This window comes from Lissotriton helveticus, chromosome 7 (genome assembly GCF_964261635.1).
Source record: "Lissotriton helveticus chromosome 7, aLisHel1.1, whole genome shotgun sequence".
Lineage (NCBI taxonomy): Eukaryota > Metazoa > Chordata > Amphibia > Caudata > Salamandridae > Lissotriton > Lissotriton helveticus.
The window spans coordinates 1,947,739,554-1,947,760,798 of NC_136068.1; the positions used below are offsets into that span (position 1 = coordinate 1,947,739,554).

Genomic DNA, 21,245 nt, shown 5'->3' on the forward strand with positions numbered 1-21,245 from the left:
GCTGGTTCTGAAGATGGTGCTGGTCGTGATGGCTCTGTAAATGATGCAACTGGTTCTGAAGATGGTGCTGGTCGTGATGGCTCTGTAAATGATGCAGCTGGTTCTGAAGAGGGTGCTGGTGGTGATGGCTCTGTAAATGATGCAGCTGGTTCTGAAGAGGGTGCTGGTGGTGATGGCTCTGTAAATGATGCAGCTGGTTCTGAAGATGGTGCTGGTGGTGATAGCTCTGTAAATGATGCAGCTGGTTCTGAAGAGGGTGCTGGTGGTGATGGCTCTGTAAATGACGCAGCTGGTTCTGAAGATGGTGCTGGTCATGACGGCTCTGTAAATGATGCAGCTGGTTCTGAAGATAGAGGGGTCCAGCACGGGAGCCAATGGAGTTCCATCAGGATAGGGGTGATGTGATCATATTTGCTCAGGTCCTGGATGAGACGTGCTGCAGCGTGTAGGTTGCCCTTAAGGGTACCAGTGTGGGGCCCGGGAGGACATGAAGCAGGGAGTTACCACCATCCTGATGTGACAGTACAGGGCCTTGAACAGCAGTTCTGAAGCCATTTTCAAGACTTACACGGGGCACATACACAACTCACCAAAAACCTTGAGGTAAGCACTAACAATGAACAACTGATCAGAACGGAAGCATGCTACCGTGACGTTGAGTGATCACCCTGAGGAAAGTGTCATAATATTGGCAATCTGCCTTTCATAGGGTCTAATAACTGACATTTTCCATATTCACTACCCCTCCCGGCAACTCAGTATTTATCTCCTTATCCCAACCTGATATCGAACAGACCAAATTATAACTAGGCCTGGAAGTGCATGGGCTCTGAATGACGCATCACGCACACACTGCATGGACTCTGGATGATGCGTCACTTGCACACTGCATGGACTCTGAATGACGTGACACTCTTACACTGCATGCATTATGTTAATCAGAAGTTGGCAGAGATCAGTAACAACAAGAACAGATTTTAACAGAACCCACACCACAGAACAGCATCAGACTACATATAGGTGATCTGTATACGAGTACAGTCTAGCACACACATGTTTTCTTCGAATACAGTGAGCAGTTAGTTTTCGAAGTGGCAATCTCAAGGACCCGTGACCATGAGAGTGAAAGCAATTCGTTTTCGACAACAGAAGCAATTGCCACCACCTCTGCTCTCATCCTCGACACTCTAATGGCAGAACTATCTAAAATTGGCACATACATAGGGAAAATGGACACTAAACTTGCAGAAGTCTCAGTCGAGGTAAAATAAATGGAGACAGAGCTGAACTCCTTTTACCACCATCCTGACACCACAGAAAGTAGATTAACAGATGTGGAAAACTGGCTGGTCTTCATGATGGGGCCAAACATATGGGCAATGAGATGCAAGATTGGTGACCTGGAAGATAGGTCCTGCTGGAACAATGTCAGGGTTTATCATATACCAGAGGGAGATGAGCATAATAACTATCTGCAGAACGCAATGCCTAAACTCCGGAGAACAGTTTTCAATGAACTGCAAGAGTTCCAGAGAGCACACAGACTCCAGCAGCAAAATGCATCCACTGCAAACTCACCCGACCAATAATTGCCCGATTCTAGCAATACCAGCAAGCAAGAGCCGTAAAACGAGCAGCAAATAAAGCAAAATGCGCCATTCATGTTTCGCAATCACTGATTTATGTTTTAGCAGAGTCTTCATTTGAAACAAATGTCCTTAGAAGATGCTTTCTTTCTCAATACACACAACTTAAGCAACGGTACAATAAATGTCTCCTGGAGGGAGCCAAGAGAAATGGTGATCACAAGAGACAGAAAGAGACAAGAGTACGTGAACCAAGAAGACCGTGGGAAATTCATGGAGACTTTGGGCTGGACTCTCAGAGGAACCCAACCATTCATTACACAACCAACCTCAAATAAAGAACACAAGTGACCGAGAAGACACAAAAACCCAGCAAAAGACACACACAAGCACACACATACATACACACATATGGTGCACAGTGACAGGTGGATCTGCACCCCCATCATTCATCTCCCCCACACACAGATTACAGAATACTATCATCAGCACTTTCTAAGTGGAGTTTCCTGCCTCTGTATCTGTTATATAGATCCCTTCCTAGTGGCTCAAGAGACGCAACTCATACCCGAGTACCGCTCACTGCTTCCTGCTCCTCCGAGTATCCCAAGCATCAGTGAGGGCTCCGATGGCATCGAGGAGGGACCACAGAAGGACTCAGAGATGGAATCAAAGAAGGAACCAGAGAAGGAATCCGACCCCTTCTACAGGTAAGTCTGATGCATTTTCCCAGGACAGAGGTGATTAAATGTCACCTGAAGGCAATGGTTAGTGTTACACAGTCTGGCAGGGGAGCTGAAGACCCCCCTCTTATCTAGTAGTGTGTCTTATGCAGTCTGTCCGGAGTAAATTAATTATAGTCTGTACTCAGTTTTTTCAGGGCAACTGATGGGCTCACACCTAACTGCATCACAAGCAACTCAGCAGTCACATTTACTGCTATGTTGCACAGGGGAGAATGAAAAAAGAGTGCAGAGCTGTATCTGCTAAGACTGATCTGCTGCTGCTGTCGTATCCTGCTCTGGCGCTCTAATTATGCTGCCTTGCACGGTGCATAGATTTGCACTATGGTGCACAGGTGTGTATGTGCTGTATAGAGGATTTGTACTGAAGCAGACCCTTCCAGTGTGAGTCCCATACTTAAACTCAGAAGGATCCCAATCATTAGGACGCGTGCTGAGCTCCTCCACACACATGCAATCCATAGGATTTGTACTGAAGCAGACCCTTCCAGTGTGAGTCCCATACTTAAACTCAGGAGGATCCCAGTCATTAGGACGTGTGCTGAACCCGACACACACATGCAATCCATAGAATTTGTACTGGAAGCAGACCCTTCCAGCGTGAAGTCCTATACTTAAACTCAGAGGGATCCCAGTCATTAGGACGTGTGCTGAGCCCGCCACACACATGCAATCCATAGGATTTGTACTGAAGCAGACGCTTCCAGCGTGAAGTCCTATACTTAAACTCAGAGGGATCCCAGTCATTAGGACGTGTGCTGAACCCGACACACACATGCAATCCATAGAATTTGTACTGGAAGCAGACCCTTCCAGCGTGAAGTCCTATACTTAAACTCAGAGGGATCCCAGTCATTAGGACGTGTGCTGAGCCCGCCACACACATGCAATCCATAGGATTTGTACTGAAGCAGACGCTTCCAGCGTGAAGTCCTATACTTAAACTCAGAGGGATCCCAGTCATTAGGACGTGTGCTGAGCCCCGCCACACACATGCAATCCATAGGATTTGTACCGGAAGCAGACGCTTCCAGCGTGAAGTCCTATACTTAAACTCAGAAGGATCCCAGTCATTAGGACGTGTGCTGAGCCCGCCACACACATGCAATCCATAGGATTTGTACTGGAAGCAGACCCTTCCAGCGTGTAGTCCTATACTTAAACTCAGAAGGATCCCAGTCATTAGGACGTGTGCTGAGCCCCGCCACACACATGCAATCCATAGGATTTGTACTGGAAGCAGACCCTTCCAGCGTGTAGTCCTATACTTAAACTCAGAAGGATCCCAGTCATTAGGACGTGTGCTGAGCCCCGCCACACACATGCAATCCATAGGATTTGTACTGGAAGCAGACCCTTCCAACGTGTAGTCCTATACTTAAACTCAGAAGGATCCCAGTCATTAGGACGTGTGCTGAGCCCACCACACACATGCAATCCATAGGTTTTGTACCGGAAGCAGACCCTTCCAGCGTGTAGTCCTATACTTAAACTCAGAAGGATCCCAGTCATTAGGACGTGTGCTGAGCCCCGCCACACACGTGCAATCCATAGGATTTGTACTGGAAGCAGACCCTTCCAGCGTGTAGTCCTATACTTAAACTCAGAAGGATCCCAGTCATTAGGACGTGTGCTGAGCCCCGCCACACACATGCAATCCATAGGATTTGTACTGGAAGCAGACCCTTCCAGCGTGAAGTCCTATACTTAAACTCAGAGGGACCCAGTCATTAGGACGTGTGCTGAGCCCCGCCACACACATGCAATCCATAGGATTTGTAGTGGAAGCAGACCCTTCTAGCGTGTAGTCCTATACTTAAACTCAGAAGGATCCCAGTCATTAGGACGTGTGCTCAGCCCCGCCACACACATGCAATCCATAGGATTTGTAGTGGAAGCAGACCCTTCCAGTGTGGAGTCCTATACTTAAACTCAGAGGGATCCCAGTCATTAGGACGTGTGCTGAGCCCACCACACACATGCAATCCATAGGATTTGTACTGGAAGCAGACGCTTCCAGCGTGAAGTCCTATACTTAAACTCAGAAGGATCCCAGTCATTAGGACGTGTGCTGATCCCCACCACACACATGCAATCCATAGGATTTGTACTGAAGCAGAGCCTTCCAGCGTGAAGTTCCATACTTAAACTCAGAGGGATCCCAGTCATTAGGACGTGTGCTGAACCCGCCACACACATGCAATCCATAGGATTTGTACTGAAGCAGACCCTTTCAGCGTGAAGTCCTATATTTAAACTCAGAGGGATCCCAGTCATTAGGACGCGTGCTGAGCCCGTCACACACATGCAATCCATAGGATTTGTACTGGAAGCAGACCCTTCCAGCGTGAAGTCCTATACTTAAACTCAGGAGGATCCCAGTCTTTAGGACGTTTGCTGAGCCCGCCACACACATGCAATCCATAGGATTTGTACTGAAGCAGACCCTTCCAGCGTGAAGTCCAATACTTAAACTCAGAAGGACCCCAGTCATTAGGACGTGTCCTGAGCCCGCCACACACATGCAATCCATAGGATTTGTCCTGGAAGCAGACGCTTCCAGCGTAAAGTCCTATACTTAAACTCAGAAGGATCCCAGTCATTAGGACGTGTGCTGAGCCCCGCCACACACAAGCAAACCATAGGATTTGTAGGGGAAGCAGACCCTTTCAGCGTGAAGTCCTATACTTAAACTCAGAGGGATCCCAGTCATTAGGACGCGTGCTGAGCCCCGCCACACACATGCAATCCATAGGATTTGTAGTAGAAGCAGACTCTTCCAGCGTGAAGTCCTATACTTAAACTCAGAAGGATCCCAGTCATTAGGACGTGTGCTGAGCCCGCCACACACATGCAATCCATAGGATTTGTACCGGAAGCAGACCCTTCCAGCGTGGAGTCCTATATTTAAACTCAGAAGGATCCCAGTCATTAGGACGCGTGCTGAGCCCGTCACACACATGCAATCCATAGGATTTGTACAGAAAGCAGACCCTTCCAGCGTGAAGCCCTATACTTAAACTCAGAGGGATCCCAGTCTTTAGGACGTGTGCTGAGCCCCGCCACACACATGCAATCCATAGGATTTGTACCGGAAGCAGACCCTTCCAGCGTGGAGTCCTATATTTAAACTCAGAAGGATCCCAGTCATTAGGATGCGTGCTGAGCCCGTCACACACATGCAATCCATAGGATTTGTACAGGAAGCAGACCCTTCCAGTGTGAAGTCCTATACTTAAACTCAGAGGGATCCCAGTCATTAGGACGCGTGCTGAGCCCCGCCACACACGTGCAATCCATAGGATTTGTCCTGGAAGCAGACCCTTTCAGTGTGAAGTCCTATACTTAAACTCAGAAGGACCCCAGTCATTAGGACGTGTCCTGAGCCCGCCACACACATGCAATCCATAGGATTTGTCCTGGAAGCAGACCCTTCCAGCGTGAAGTCCAATACTTAAACTCAGAAGGACCCCAGTCATTAGGACGTGTCCTGAGCCCGCCACACACATGCAATCCATAGGATTTGTCCTGGAAGCAGACCCTTCCAGCGTGAAGTCCAATACTTAAACTCAGAAGGACCCCAGTCATTAGGACGTGTCCTGAGCCCGCCACACACATGCAATCCATAGGATTTGTACTGGAAGCAGACCCTTCCAGCGTGAAGTCCTATACTTAAACTCAGAAGGATCCCAGTCATTAGGACGTGTGCTGAACCCGCCACACACATGCAATCCATAGGATTTGTAGTAGATGCAGACGCTTTCAGCGTGAAGTCCTATACTTAAACTCAGAGGGATCCCAGTCATTAGGACTCGTGCTGAGCCCCGCCACACACATGCAATCCATAGGTGTTTTGTGGAAAAAAAAACATTTTCTCTTTTTAACACCTGCTTCAAGGCGGTGTTAGATTTACACGCAAATCCTCATCTGACTATCTCAGTAAGTTGGATTGTTTGTAAAAATGTATATGGGTTTGTGCCGATCCATCCACATAACACCCCAAGAATGCACCCTTGGTGCAAAGTGACACAGAACAGAGCAAAGTGTTTTTTTGTTTTCTGACACAAAATACCTTTTCCAATGGAAAGTAAATACCAATGTATCACTTTGCACCACTTTCTGTCACTTTATGATGGTGCAAAGTGTTAGTAAATCTAGGCCTGACTATTATTAACCTCTCTTGCCACCATCTGGCAGTGGCACGGTCCCAGCTTTGGCACACAGAGTGAGTCACTGTCCAGCGCTGGCACCCCCTGATGGCTACTGAGTTACTGTGACTCACACAGGGAGTAAATGTCCTACCTTTGTACACACTGAGAGTCACTGACTTATCAAGGCACTGACTGATATTGGCTTGGTATCAAAATATATAGTTTTTTGTAATATTAATCTGTACATATATCAACCCCACAATAATATCCAGGAAAATATTGTCATGGTAAGTAGATGTGGGGTTGGAGTGGTAAATATATACTTCCCTGTGTATGTTTACCTTCTATTTTGGTAGTTGACATTTCGTGCAGGTCAATATTTTGATAATTGATTTTCTAAAACACATACACTGACAATCAGTGACTAGTCTTGACACACAATGAGACAGCAACTCATTATTGGTGCTCACTGAAAATCAATGGTCAGCTTTTGCACTCACTGAGAGGCAATGGTCTGCACTGACATATACTGAGAGGCTATGGTCAGTAGTGACACACAATGAGAGGTGATGGTCAGCACTGACACACACCGAGAGTCTATGGTCAGCAGCGACACACAACAAGAGGCTACGGCCAGCACTGATGTACACTGAGAGGCTATGGTCAGCATTGACACACACCGAGAGGCTATGGTCAGCAGTGACACACAACAAAAGGCTATGGCCAGCACTGACACACACTGAGAGGCTACGGTCAGCACTGACACACACTGAGAGGCTATAGTCAGCACTGACACACTGAGAGGCTATGGTCAGTATTAACACATACTGCGAGGTTATGGTCAGCATTAACACACACTGCGAGGCTGTGGTCAGTACTGACACACACCGAGAGTTTATGGTCATCACTGACACACACTGAGAGGTTATGGTCAGCATTGACACGCACCCAGAGGCTATAGTCAACACTGACACACACACACCGACAGGCAATGGTCAGCATTGACACACACTGAAAGCCTATGGTCAGTACTGACACTCACCAAAAGGCTATGGTCAGCACTGATACACGCTGAGAGGCTATGGTCAGCACTGACACATACCCAGAGGCTATGTTGAGCACTGACACACACTCAGAGGCTATGGTCAGCACTGACACACACCCAGAGGCTATAGTCAGCAATGACACACACACACCGACAGGCAATGGTCAGCACTGACACACACTGAGAGGCTAGGGTCAGCACTGACACACACCCAGAGGCTATGGTGAGCACTGACACACACCCAGAGGCTATGGTCAGCACTAATAATGCTTAATTGGTTCATGCAGTATGTTTCGGTCAAGACATTGCACACACTGCGAGTCACCAGTCAGTCTCATCAGAAACACTGAGACACTGACCTGTGTTGAATCAAACTTAAACTTACTTCCAGACCTATAAACACTGAAGTTCACCAATTTTTCCTCACAGATTGTTAGCTGGCATCAATCCACACTGATCTTTCTGGGTGTTCGGTAAGGTTTGTTGTTCAATGTTTGCTGCTGGTCAATCTTGGCTGGTATTAAGAAGCACGTTCAGTCTTTGCACTCACTGAGAATCAGCGACCAGTCTTGGCACACACTGAGACTCAGCGACCAGTCTTGGCACACACTGAGACTCAGGGACCAGTCTTGTCACACACTGAAACTCAGGGACCAGTCTTGTCACACACTGAGACTCAGCGACCAGTCATGTCACACACTGAAACTCAGGGACCAGTCTTGGCACACACTGAGAGTCAGCGACCAGTCATGTCACACACTGAAACTCAGGGACCAGTCTTGGCACACACTGAGACTCAGCGACTAGTCTTGTCACACACTGAGACTCAGCGACCAGTCGTGATACACACTGAGACTCAGCGACCAGTCTTGTGAAACACTGAGACTCGGTGAGCAGTCTTGTCACACACTGAGACTCAGAGACCAGTCTTGTGAAACACTCAGACTCATTGACCAGTCTTGTCACACACTGAGACTCAGCCACCAGTCTTGGCACACACTAAGACTCATTGACCAGTCTTGTTAAAAAAACACTGAGACTCAGTGACCAGTCTTGGCACACACTGGAGATTGGAGAGGCGTGGTGCAGCGGCCAGGGCAGCTGACTTCGGAGCACAGGGTTCACGGTTCGATCCCCGGCTCCAGCGGCAGCTCAGCTCAGCACCATGTTAAGCAAAGATTGTGAGCGTTTGATCCTCCTTACTAATATTTTCATTCAATCCCATCAAAGGGCTGATTTTCCACATTTGTTAAAGATACTACAGTGCCAGTTGGTTTGTTCGGTCATTTATCCATTATGCAATTGGTTCTTAGAACAAAGGACAGAACAGCCAACACGTGTTTCGCCCTGTTTGGCGAGTCGAGCAAGGGCTTTCTCAAGGCTAATTTGCAGTCTTTTTTCTGTTTTACCAGGCAGTAAAGTATTATATACATTCATAGTCACGTGGTCATGTATGCATAATCAATAATCATATTTGAGATTGTGAAAAGCCGTAATCGTCAGGTCAGGAGTCTCCGGTTAAATCTGTGGTATAACCAACTGGCACTGTAGTATCTTTAACAAATGAGGAAAATCGGCCCTTTCATGGGATTGAATGAAAATATTAGTAGAGAGGATCAAACACTCACAATCTTTGCTTAACTTTGATCCTTAGAGGCTGGAAAGGTCCAGAGCCTTGAGCCAACTTTCCTCCAAACAAATACATAATTTGGAATTCAAATCTAGACTTAGGGATTCGTGGACCGTGCTCTCTCTTTCCAATTAACCAGCTGACTCTAGGCAATAGCTCACTATATTTCCACAATGGCCCCCAGCCCTTTGGCTTAATGGCTATGGTGGTCGACCTCGAATCTGGGGAACTGGCTTTGGGTCTCGGTAATGACGCTGAACATCCTGTGATCCTGGGAAAAGCACTCAATCTCCCCGTGCCTAACAAAAATGAATGTGTCCGCATGTAATGCAACTGGTGCTATGTAAAGTGCTCTGATGCCCGATTTAGGTCACGTTTGCGCTATACAAAACTCTGTAAAATAAAAAACCAAAATAAAAATAAGTAAGGGTGAGTAGTTTGCGCTTTACAAATATGGATTTACACTGAGACTCAGTGACAAATCTTGGCACACATCGAGACTCAGTGACCAGTCATGGCACACACTATATCGACCAGTTTTGCACACACTTAAAATCTGTGACCGGTCACAGAACACACTGCTATTCATTAAACACACACTCACTGAGGCTATTACAAGTTCTTTGATGATATGGTACTCCAGCTAGAGGCAGGTGATCCACTCCCACATGTAAAGTTAATGCAGGATTCTGTGATTTCCTCTCTAGGTGGCCAGGAGATCCCTCGTCTAATGAGGCAGGCGATAACCCTGGGAGCGTTGGTTGCAGTCAACGTATTCATAAACATCGTGCTCTACCGTCTGGGTAAGAAGTGTGGAGTTAACTTTCAGATACTATTAGATCCCCCATTTTAGCCACAGAATTACTATTTGGAGGTGGCTGTCAGCCTCAGCAGTAATGTCTGATTCAAAGGTTTGTCTTAAACATTGCTTAATATGTACGTTCTCATGGATGATGAAGATGGTGATGGTGATTGCGATGAAGATGATGATAATAAAGTGTTCGGATCACTGAGAGTTGCGGAAGGCTCCTGAAGATGACGACCCAGTCAATGATGAATAATGATGATGATGATGATGCTGATGATGGTGAGGATGATGATGATGGTAATGATGAGTGTTAAATGTTGTGAGTGATGACAGTTCCTGAAGACTCCTGAAGGGGGTGCCATGGTTAGTGATGATGATGATTATGATGGCAATGAGGATGGTGAAGATGATGATGATGATGATAAAGGGTGTGACAATGGTGACGATGATAATGATGGTGATTATGGTTATTAGTATTAAGTAATTGTTGGTGATGATGAGAATGTGAAGGTGATGATGGTTATGATGATGTCGAAGAGGATGATGATGATGGTGATTTTAAGTGTTGAGAGAGCTGAGAGCTGCTGAAGGCTCCTAAAGGGGATGCCATGGTCAAGGATGGATGGTGGTGATGATGATGATGATTAAGTGTTCAATGTGTCGAGAGTGTGGAGAGCTGTTGGAGGCTCATGAAAGAGAAGCCAATTTCCGCCTGACTTTGTGGAGGCTTTGTGGCCCTCCGATTTTCCCCACCCACTTTCGGAGGGAGGTCCGGCAAAAAATGTGGGGGTTTGGTTCGGGCAAGATCTTAGATTCTCCGATCACATCAAGAGACTGACTGGTGTTCGGCACACTCAAGTCACTTTGTAGATTTTTCACTCTGCTTCCTCAGGCTGCCAAGGAAATGGTAGCCCGGCCACTTATAGTGTCCCGTTTAGACTTTGCAAATGTGCTTTTCATTGGCATTCCAGGATATTTAGTGAACAAACTCCAACTGATCCAAAACGCGGTGGCCAGACTCTTATTTAACATCTCTAAAAGAACCATTATAAGGGCACACCTCCGTGACCTTCACTGGCTGCCGGTGGCCCAGAGAGTGCAGTTCAAGGCCCTCACCTTAGCACATAGAGCCCTGCATGACTCTGGTCCCTCTTATATTAAGAAACGTGTGGCCTTTTATACCCCTCAATGCTCTCTGCGCTCTGCCTCTCACCGTCTGATGGCCACCCCCCGCTTTTGACGCTCCAGATTGGGGGGTCAGTCACTCTTGGTCAAGGCAGCTTTGCTCTGGAATAGCCTTCCAGTCACCGTACGTCACACGCACGATCTCGGTGCCTTTAAGAGACTTCTCAAAACACACCTTTTTAATCAAGCTTTCTTTTAATCTTCTCCTTCCACACGCCTGAGTCCGTATCGCGCCAGGATACTCCAGAGTAGTTGTGCGCATTATAAGTCTCTTATAACATAACATAACATAACATAACATAACATAACATAACATAACATAACATAACATAACATTGTTGGTGAAGATGATGCTGCTGATGATGATGGTGATGATTATTAAGAGTGTTGAGAGCTGTTGATAGCTCATGAAGTAGACACCACGGTCATTTGTGGTGACAATGATGAAGGTGATGATGATAATTAAGTGTTTGATGGGTTTTGAGCTGTTGGAGGCTCATGAAGGAGGTGCCACAGTCATTATTGGTGCTGATGGTGGTAATAATGGTTTTGACAATGGTAAAGATGATGATGGTGGTGATGGTTATTAAGAGTGTTGAGAGCTGTTGATAGCTCATGAAGTAGACACCACGGTCATTCATGGTGACAATGATGAAGGTGATGATGATAATTAAGTGTTGGAAGTGTTGAGAGCTGTTGGAGGCTCATGAAGGAGAAGCCACAGTCTTTGTTGGTGAGGATGATGCTGCTGATGATGGGGAGTGTTCAGAGCTGTTGATAGCTCATGAAGTAGACACCACGGTCATATGTGGTGACAAAGATGAAGGTGATGATGATTAAGTGGTTGAAGTCTTGAGAGCTATTCGAGGCTCATGAAGGAGATGCCACAGTCATTGTTGGTGATGATGATGAGGGTGATGATGATGATTAAGTGGTTGAAGTCTTGAGAGCTATTGGAGACTCATAAAGGAGATGCCACAGTCATTGTTGGTGGTGATGATGAGGGTGATGATGATGATTAAGTGTCCAGGGTGTTTGGAGCTGTGGAAAGCTCCTGAAAGGGGCGCTGTGGCCAGTAATGATGATGTGTCAGAAAGGGCCTTAGTGAAGAGCGGTCACTGATGAAATGTACAAGTACTGTGAATACCTGCGCTGGCTCTGACTGAGTGAAATAAGTGCTAAACAGCCAAAGGTTATGATCTGTTCCTCATGAAACAAGATTATACTTTTGTTGTACGCCAAGCAAGCCTGGCCCTTCCCAGGGATGTGTGGGGTCCTTTAGTTCTCTTATCATTGACATTATACATGCCACTGATCCCGTACAACACTTTGCTTCCTTTTTGGCTAGGTTCACACAATACAGATGCAACATGCATACATACATAAATACATAAATACATATTCATATATATATACATATATACTGCTGACCGGAATTACACCGCATTTGGCAAAGGGGTAGTCCTTGGTTCAGACTCGTGCCTTTTGCTTATTTGGTTTAAATCCGTTCAGTAGTTCCTGAGAAAATGACAGTTAAAGTCATTTATATATATCTATGGGCTTGGTGGATCCGCGTATCTATCCACGTAGCCTAAGCACAGCCTGCACGCACCCTGCCGTGCACGAGCTGGCTGTCAACAGTGAAAATCAGGAAGTGTTGGCAGCCATCTTGTGCCTCGGTAGAACCGAGGCACAAGAATAAGAAACACGGTCTCCTGCGGTAAATATGGTAATTTGCCCCGGGGGTCAAATCTCGGGGGCATTATTAAAAAATAGTGTGGGGGAGTCCCAATCCCCCACACTGCCATGAGGACCGACACCCCCTGGGGCTTGTATCAAATGGGTGGGGGGGGCTCTCATGCCCCCCAGCCCTGGGGACCGCCACCCCCGGGGCTGTAATTTAATCTATGCGGGGGGCTCACGGAGCTGCCACCGCCAGGGCTTATATCAAATGGGTGGGGGGCTCTCAGACCCCCAAGCCCCGGGGATCGCCACCCCCGGGGCCACCCCCGGGGCTTAGTAAAATTGGGTGGGGGACTCTCAGCCCCCCCCAGCCCAGGGGACCGCCACCCCCTGGGGCTTCTTAAAAATGTGGGAGGGGGGCCGCATAGCCCCCCTCCTGGAGCCTTGTCCAGGCCCTGGGGACTGCCACCCCCAGGGCCGACTCCTGCAGTGCCCCGGGGTGCCTACCCCCAGGACACTGCAGTTTGCAATGGCAGGGCGGGAACCTCACGGATCCCACCCACCATTTCAAACTGCTTTGCTTCATTGAAGTGAGAGCAGGGAAACCTGCTCTCGCTTCAAAGAAGCAAAACAGATTGCTTTTCCATATGGGGAGCAGCATGTTAGCTGCTCCCCGTATGGAAAAGCAATGCATGCTCCCGCAGGAGGCGGGGAGACGGCGGGACCGTGGGGGGATTGGGGACCCCCCACGGTCCTCAATGTGAGTACCAGCCCCAGGGGATGTAAATGTAAATGTGAATGTGTTTGTATTTATATATCGCCTTCTACCCTGAGGTCTCGTAGCGCTGTATTCATACCGCTGTGGAACCCTTCCTGGCTTTCCTGTGAAATGTCCACTCCTGAGCACCCCCAAGGCGCTGCTGGGGCCGTTGTGGAGATTAAGCACGCTATTGCCCAGAGTCACAGAGTGGGACCCATGATTAGACTAGGCACCGAGGCGAGAATTATCAGGTCTGGGAAAATTGTGTCCAAGAGCCGCCGAGGTGAGAATTGAACCCTGGTACCGGGCTAGACCTCTGCATCAGGGTCTGCCGCTCTAACCATTGAGCCATGCTTCTCCACCCATTGAGCCACGCTTCTCCACTTGGGATTCCCGGGGCTACCAGTGGCCCGGGAGGAGGGTCACGCGGCTCCCCTCCCCATTAACAAAAACTAAAAAAAAAAAGGATGGCCTCGGGGGTCCCCAGGACCTTGAAGTGGCCTGAGGAGTAGGGCTATGCAGCCCCCCTCCATAAAAGTTGCCCCCCAGGGACCCTCAGGATTCAAGGCGACTTAATCTCCCAACTTAAAATGTGCCACAGGGCTTGTTTGCATAATTGTCATATCAGGCCCCACCCCCTCCCTGCGCCACTGTGCAAACGGGCCCTCTGGCACATTGAAAGGTGGGAGATTAAGTCCCCTTGAATCCTGAGGGTCCCTTGGGTCCAACTAGCCCACATGGTACCTCTAGTAAGCGCCCATGAGCTGCGTCGCAGAGAGGTGTAAAAAGGGGCATGGCCTCGGAACACCTCTCTGCTACGCACCTGTGTGCCGCTTCCTGGAGGTACCTGGTGGGCTAGTTTACCCCCAGGGACCCTCAGGATTCAAGTGGACTTCATCCCTCAACTTACAACATGCTAGGGGGCACGTTTGCACAGTGGTGTAGGGAGGGGGAGGGGACTGATATAAGAACTTAGCAATCCTGCTGTGTGGGACTTATTGGTGGTAATAAAAGGAATAGTTGGCGCCCAAGGTTGACGTTGGGGGCTAACTACTCCTCCTGTTACCTCCAGTAAATCCCACACAGTGGGATTGCTAAGAGGTATTTCGGAGGCCTTTCTCCACCATTCTGGAAATGCTACTGGTATAATATAGTCAGAAATTAGCATTTATAACACCTTAGAAATTCAGTGAAAAAAACATAGGTTTCAGGATCGCTATAGTTAGTTGGGCATTTCTCTCGTAGAAAACCATAAAGATTCCCCATTATAGATAGTTCAGCTAACTATAAATCGCGCACCCACAGTGTACTGATGATGACGTCACATATTATATCAATCATGACATGGTCAGTGACATCACTGATGACATCTCAAATGACATCACTGATTACATCATCCACGTTAAAATCTGATGCACCTCCTCACACTCTAATATAACCTTTGAGACACCCACTGTAAAATACAGACTACCATTTTTGAAACCATTGACACACCAATACCAGTTACTAGATACGCACTCACTGATTCCTAGGTCTACACACACATCCACTCATTCACCCATACAATCACTCATACATGCACTCATCAATACTACACTATCATATGTACTCATACACCTATGCAGATACTCACACACCACCACTCATTCAGAGTTACTCACACATGTACTCAGTCATGCAAAGAATCAATCATACTCTCATTTACTCACTTATACCGTTATACAAACACCACATCACTTATTCAGTCACAAGCGCATACTTACTCTCTTATACAATCACTGATACAAGTACACACTCATCCATACAGCCACTCTCACAATAACTGACTCTCACGAATAGTCATTTATATACTTCAACTTTCACATACACTGCCTTTTACATATTAGTTACTTGGACATGTGCCATTGAGATATCCATTCACTCACCAACACACCCAAACACACACTCACCCACCCATACAGCTGTTTCCACATGCACTCTTCAACCCGTACACACATTGGATAAACCACTAACACATCTATGCACAGAGTCACATACCTCACACACATACTCAGGCACCCATACAAATACTCAGGCAACCAATCAATAGCCCATATAGACACTCATGTAGCTACTGACCAACCCATGTAGCAGCTCCTACAACAACAGACAGACTGATACAGACTTTCACGCAGTTTAGTCCTTAAACCATGTATTCAGTAAGACACATGTAATCACTCACTTAAACAGTCAGTCACGCACCTACTAAACCCTCCATCCATACACTTATACACACACTAATTCTACAAAATACCTTGGCATATATATAATACATATTTAAACTTTAAAGAAAAACATAGTCACTGGATGATGTCATTAGGGATGTCATTTAAGATGTCATTAGTGATGTCACTGACCATGTAATGATTAATGTAATATGTGACGCCATCAGTAGTGCATTGCGGTTGTGCGAGTTATAGTTAGCTGAACTAACTATGCCAGGGAAATTTCTATGGCTTTCTACGAGAGAAATGTCCAATTAAGTATAACGTCTCTGAAACCTATGGTTTTTTCAGTGAATTTCCAAGGTTTTTTTAAATGCTAATTTCTAACTATAACATCCCTGGAACCTATATTGTTTTCAGTAAATATATATATATATATATATTTTTTTTTCACTGAAAAAACACAGGTTTCAGGGATGTTATAGTTAGTTGGACATTTTACGTGTACAAAACCAGAGAAATTCGGCCGTTGTAGTTAATCGTGCTAACTATAACTTGCGCAACCCGCGATGCACTGCTGATGATATCACATATTACATCAATCATGACATGGTCAGTGATATCACTGATGACATCTCAAATTACATCACTGATGATATCACTGATGACGTCATCCAGTGACTGTGTGTTTCTGTAAAGTATACATATATATATTCACTGAAAAAACTATAGGTTTCAGGGCTGTTATAGTTAGCTGGACATTTCACGTGCACAAAAGCATTTAAATTCCTCTGTTATAGTTATTTCTGCTAACTATAACTTGCGCGCCCGCAATCCACAGCTGATGATATCACATAATACATCAATCATGACATGGTCAGTGATATCACTGATGACATCTCAAATTACATCACTGATGATATCACTGATGACGTCATCCAGTGACTGTGTCTTTCTGTAAAGTATAAATATATATATTCACTGAAAAAAACATAGGTTTCAGGGCTGTGTTTGCGTGAGTGAATATCTTCATGGGTGTGGTGATGAGCAAATATATCTCTCAGTGGTACATGTCCAAAAAACTAGAAAAATAAAAGGCAGTGTATGTGACTGTTGTATGTAAATAAGTATACATAAGACTCAGTGATTGTATGAGTGACTGTATGGATAACTGTATATTTGTAATAGTGATTTTATAACACACCAAGTATGAGTTACTAACTATATGACTAAATGAAGTGGTGTTTGTATACGTGTATAGCTGGGTAAATGTAAGTATGATCTATTGTTTGCATAAGGATGTGTGCTGGTGTGAAATGTTGATATAGGTTTATAAGTATATTTGATAGTGTTCTATTGATCATTGACAACATGTATGAGTGAATCTCTAGGTTAGGGATTAGATGTGTGTATAGATCTAGGAATCACTGAGTGGGTTTTTAGAAACTTGTATTGGTGTCAATGGATTCAAATATGGTACTCTGTATTTTAGCAGTGAGTGATGAAAGGTTATACCAGTGTATGATGAGGTGTATCAGATTGTAACTTGGATGATGTCATCTGTGATGTCATTTCAGATGACATCAGTGATGTCACTGACCATGTCATGAATGATGTAATATGTGACAACATCAGCAGTGAATTGCGGGCGCGCGAGTTAAAGTTAGCAGAACTAACTATAAAGGAGGAATTTCAATGGTTTTGTATGTATAAAATGTACAGCTAACATTAACAGCCCTGAAACCTATGATTTTTTCAGTGAATTTCTATGTTTTTTTTAAATGCTAATTTCTAACTATAACATGTCTGAAACCTATGGATTTTTCAGTGAATTTCAAATCTTTTTGAAATCATAATTTTTAAATGTAATAATAGTTATATGTATTTTTTTTATACTGATTTTTAATAGTTTTTTTAACTGTTTATTTTAACATATTTTATTTTTTAAATTACATTATATATTTTTAATATAAATGGAAATAAAAATGTGTTTTTAAATATTGAAACCAAAATGTTGTGTTTTGTCAGGGTCACTGGATGAGTACTTGGGTACTGACTGAATGATTAGAGTACTGCAAGGACAGTGCCTGGGTGAATTTATAAGTGGTTGGGTTTTGGTGCAGTGAATGGATTAGTACATGGTGCTGAATGGGACATGAGACGAGTGCAAAGGGAGTGACAGGATGTTTCCTGGTAGTGTATGGATACTGCCTGGCGAATTGAAGGTGTGAAAGACAAGTGTGTTGGTGTTTAGGACTGCATGCATTGTTGATATGTGTTTGAAGGAGTCCATGTGCTAAAGCCTGGCTCAGTGCATGAGTACTTGGGTACTGACTGAATGATTAGATTACTGCAAGTAGAGTGCCTGGGTGAATTTATAAGTGTTTGGGTTTTTGCGCAGTGAATGGATTAGTACATGGTGCTGAATGGGTCACTATAGGAATGCAAAGGGAGTGACCGGGTGCTTGCTAGAAGTGTATGGATACTGACCTGGGGAATTGAAGGTGTGAAAGATACGTGTGTAGGTGGTTAGAGGACTGTTTGCATAGAGGATCAGTGTTTGAAGCAGTCCATGTGCTAAGTCCTGGCATAGTGCATGAGTACTTGGGTACTGACTGAATGATTAGAGTACTGCAATGAGAGTGCCTGGGTGAATTTATAAGTGGTTGGGTTTTGGCCCTGTGAATGAATTAGTACATGGTGATGAATGAGTCACTACAGGAATGCAAAGGGAGTGACAGGGTGTTTGCTGTAGGTGTATGGACACTGACCTGGGGAATTGAAGGTGTGAAAGACAAGTGTGTAGGTGGTGAGAGGACTGCATGCATAGTGTATAGGGGGTTGAAGCAGTCAATGTGAGTGCTTGGGTGACTTTATAAGTGGTTGAGTTTTGGCGCAGTGAATGGATTAGTACATGGTGCTGAATGGGACATTGGAGGAGTGCAAGGGGAGTGACAGGATGTTTTCTGGAAGTGTATGGATACTGACCTGGGTAATTGAAGTTGTGAAAGACAAGTGTGTAGGTGGTTAGATGACTGCATGCATAGTGGATGGGATTTTGAAGCAGGCCATGTGCTAAGGCTTGGCTCAGTGCATGAGTACTTGGGTACTGACTGAATGATTAGAGTACTGCAAGGAGAGTGCCTGGGTGAATTTATAAGTGGTTGGATTTTGGCGCAGTGAATGGATTAGTACATGGTGCTGAATGGGTCACTGGAGGAGTACAAGAGGAGTGACAGTGTGTTTGCTGGAGTATATAGATATGGACTGGGGAATTGAAGCTGTGAGGGGAATTGAAGGTGTGAAAAACAAGTGTGTAGGTGGTTAGAGGGCTACATGCATAGTGGACAGGGGTTTGAAGCAGTTCATGTGCTAAGTCCTGGATCACGGGATGAGTAGTTGGGTACTGACTGAAAGATTAGATTACTGCAAGGAGAGTGCCTGGGTGAATTTATAAGTGGTTGGGTTTTCGCGCAGTGAATGGATTAGTACATGGTGCAGAATGGATCAGTAGAGGAGTGGAAGGGGAGTGACAGGGTGTTTGCTGGATGTATATGGATACTGACTGGGGAATTGAAGATTTGAATGACAAGTGTGTAGGTGGTTAGAGGACTGCATGCATAGTGGTATGGGTTTGAAGCAGTCCATGTGCTAAGGCCCGGTGCACTGCTTGAGTACTTGGGTACTGACTGAATGATTAGAGTACTGCAAGGAGAGGGCCTGGGTGAATTTATAAGTGGTTGCGTTTTGGCGTAGTGAATGGATTAGTATATGGTGCTGAATGGGTCACTAGAGGAGTGCAAGGGGAGTGACAGGGAGTTTGCTGGAAGTGTATGGATACTGACTGGGGAATTGAAGGTGTGAAAGACAAGTGTGTAGGTGGTTAAAGAACTGCATGCATAGTGGATAGGCATTTGAAGCAGTCCATATGCTAAGAGCTGGCTCAGTGCATAAGTACTTGGGTACTGACTGAATGATTAGAGTACTGCAAGGAGAGTGCCTGGGTGAATTTATAAGTGTTTGGATTTTGGTGCAGTTTATAAAAATAATTCAGATGGGTACTGATGGTAACTGACTCTGACTAACCAGTCCTAAAGCCAGTACTATGCTAAAAGACACTTAAAATGCAGTTAAAACACCTACATACACTAGGGAACACTATGTTTTGGGGTACCCCTGTGATTAGAATGACCTCCTCTGTAAGCCCCTAGTTCATAATAGGGTAGGGGGTTAAAACTACCTCTTAAAATACGCCACAGGGTGCATTTGCACACTGGTGAAGGGAGGGGGGCTAAATTGTGTTGATTTTAATTTTGGAGATACCTTCTCCTTGAATTGTTAGTGTTCCTTGTTTCCAACTAGCCCACCAGGTATCTCCAGTTCGCACCACATAGCTGTGTTGCAGAGAGGTGTAAAAAGTGGCATGGCCTGGACCACCTCTTTGCAATGCAGCGCAGTGGCACTTACTGGAAGCACCTGGTGGACTAGTTGGCCTGCTGGGGCTTTCTGGATTGAAGGGGAATTATTTTCCCAACTTAAAACGTGTCACAGGGAGTGTTTTCACATGTCACCTCAGGCCCCATCCCCTCCCTCCACCACTGTGTAAACGCGCCCTGTGTCCATTTTAATTTGGGAGATTAAGTCCTCTTGAATCCTGAGTGTCCCTGGGGTCCAACTAGCCCACCAGGTACCTCCAGTAAGCGCCACAGAGCTGCGTTGCAGAGAGGTGTAAAAAGGGGCACGGCCTGGGCCACCTCTCAGAAACACAGTGCAGTGGCGCTTACTGGAAGCAAATGGTAGGCTAGTTAGCACCCAGGGGCCCTCAGGATTGAAGGGGAATTTCTTCCCCAACTTAAAACGTGCCACAGGGAGTGTTTTCACATGTCTCCTCAGGCCTCATTTCTTCCCTTCACCACTGTGTAAACGCGCCCTGTGGCCGTTTTAAGTTGGGAGATAAAGTCCTCTTGAATCCTGAGTGTCCCTTGGGCCCAACTAGCAAACTAGCCCACTAGGTACCGCCAGTAAGCGCCACAGAGCTGAGTTGCAGAGAGGTGTAAACGGGGCACGGCCTGGGCCACCTCTCTGAAACACAGTGCAGTGGTGCTTATTGGAAGCAACTGGTGGGCTAGTTGCCCCCCTGGGGCTCTCAGGATTGAAGGGGAATTATTTCCCCAACTTAAAACGTGCCACAGGGCCTGTTTTCACACATCACCGCAGGCCCCATCCCCTCCCTTCACCACTGTGTAAACACGCCCTGTGGACGTTTTAAGTTGGGAGATTAAGTCCCCTTGAATCCTGAGGGTCCCTTGGGTCAAACTAACCCACTAGCTACCTCCAGTAACCACCGTTGCAGAGAGGTGTAAAAAGGGGCACGGCCTGTACCACCTCTCTGCAACGCAGCGCAGTGTCACTTACTTGAAGCACCTGGTGGGTTAGTTGGCCCCCAGGGG

At 46.0% G+C, this 21,245-nt stretch overlaps 1 protein-coding gene across 1 annotated transcript in view; it reads left to right on the forward strand.

The window, feature by feature from the left end:
• The first annotated feature begins 2,214 nt into the window (after window positions 1-2,214).
• LOC144770007 (E3 ubiquitin-protein ligase TRIM39-like) overlaps window positions 2,215-21,245 on the forward strand; it is an 86,403-nt gene continuing 67,372 nt past the window's right edge. Inside the window, exons 1-2 of the mRNA XM_078654200.1 lie at window positions 2,215-2,326; window positions 9,863-9,958. Of these exons, the coding sequence (XP_078510326.1) occupies window positions 2,215-2,326; window positions 9,863-9,958 (208 nt within the window). The remainder of the gene's footprint in view (window positions 2,327-9,862; window positions 9,959-21,245) is intronic.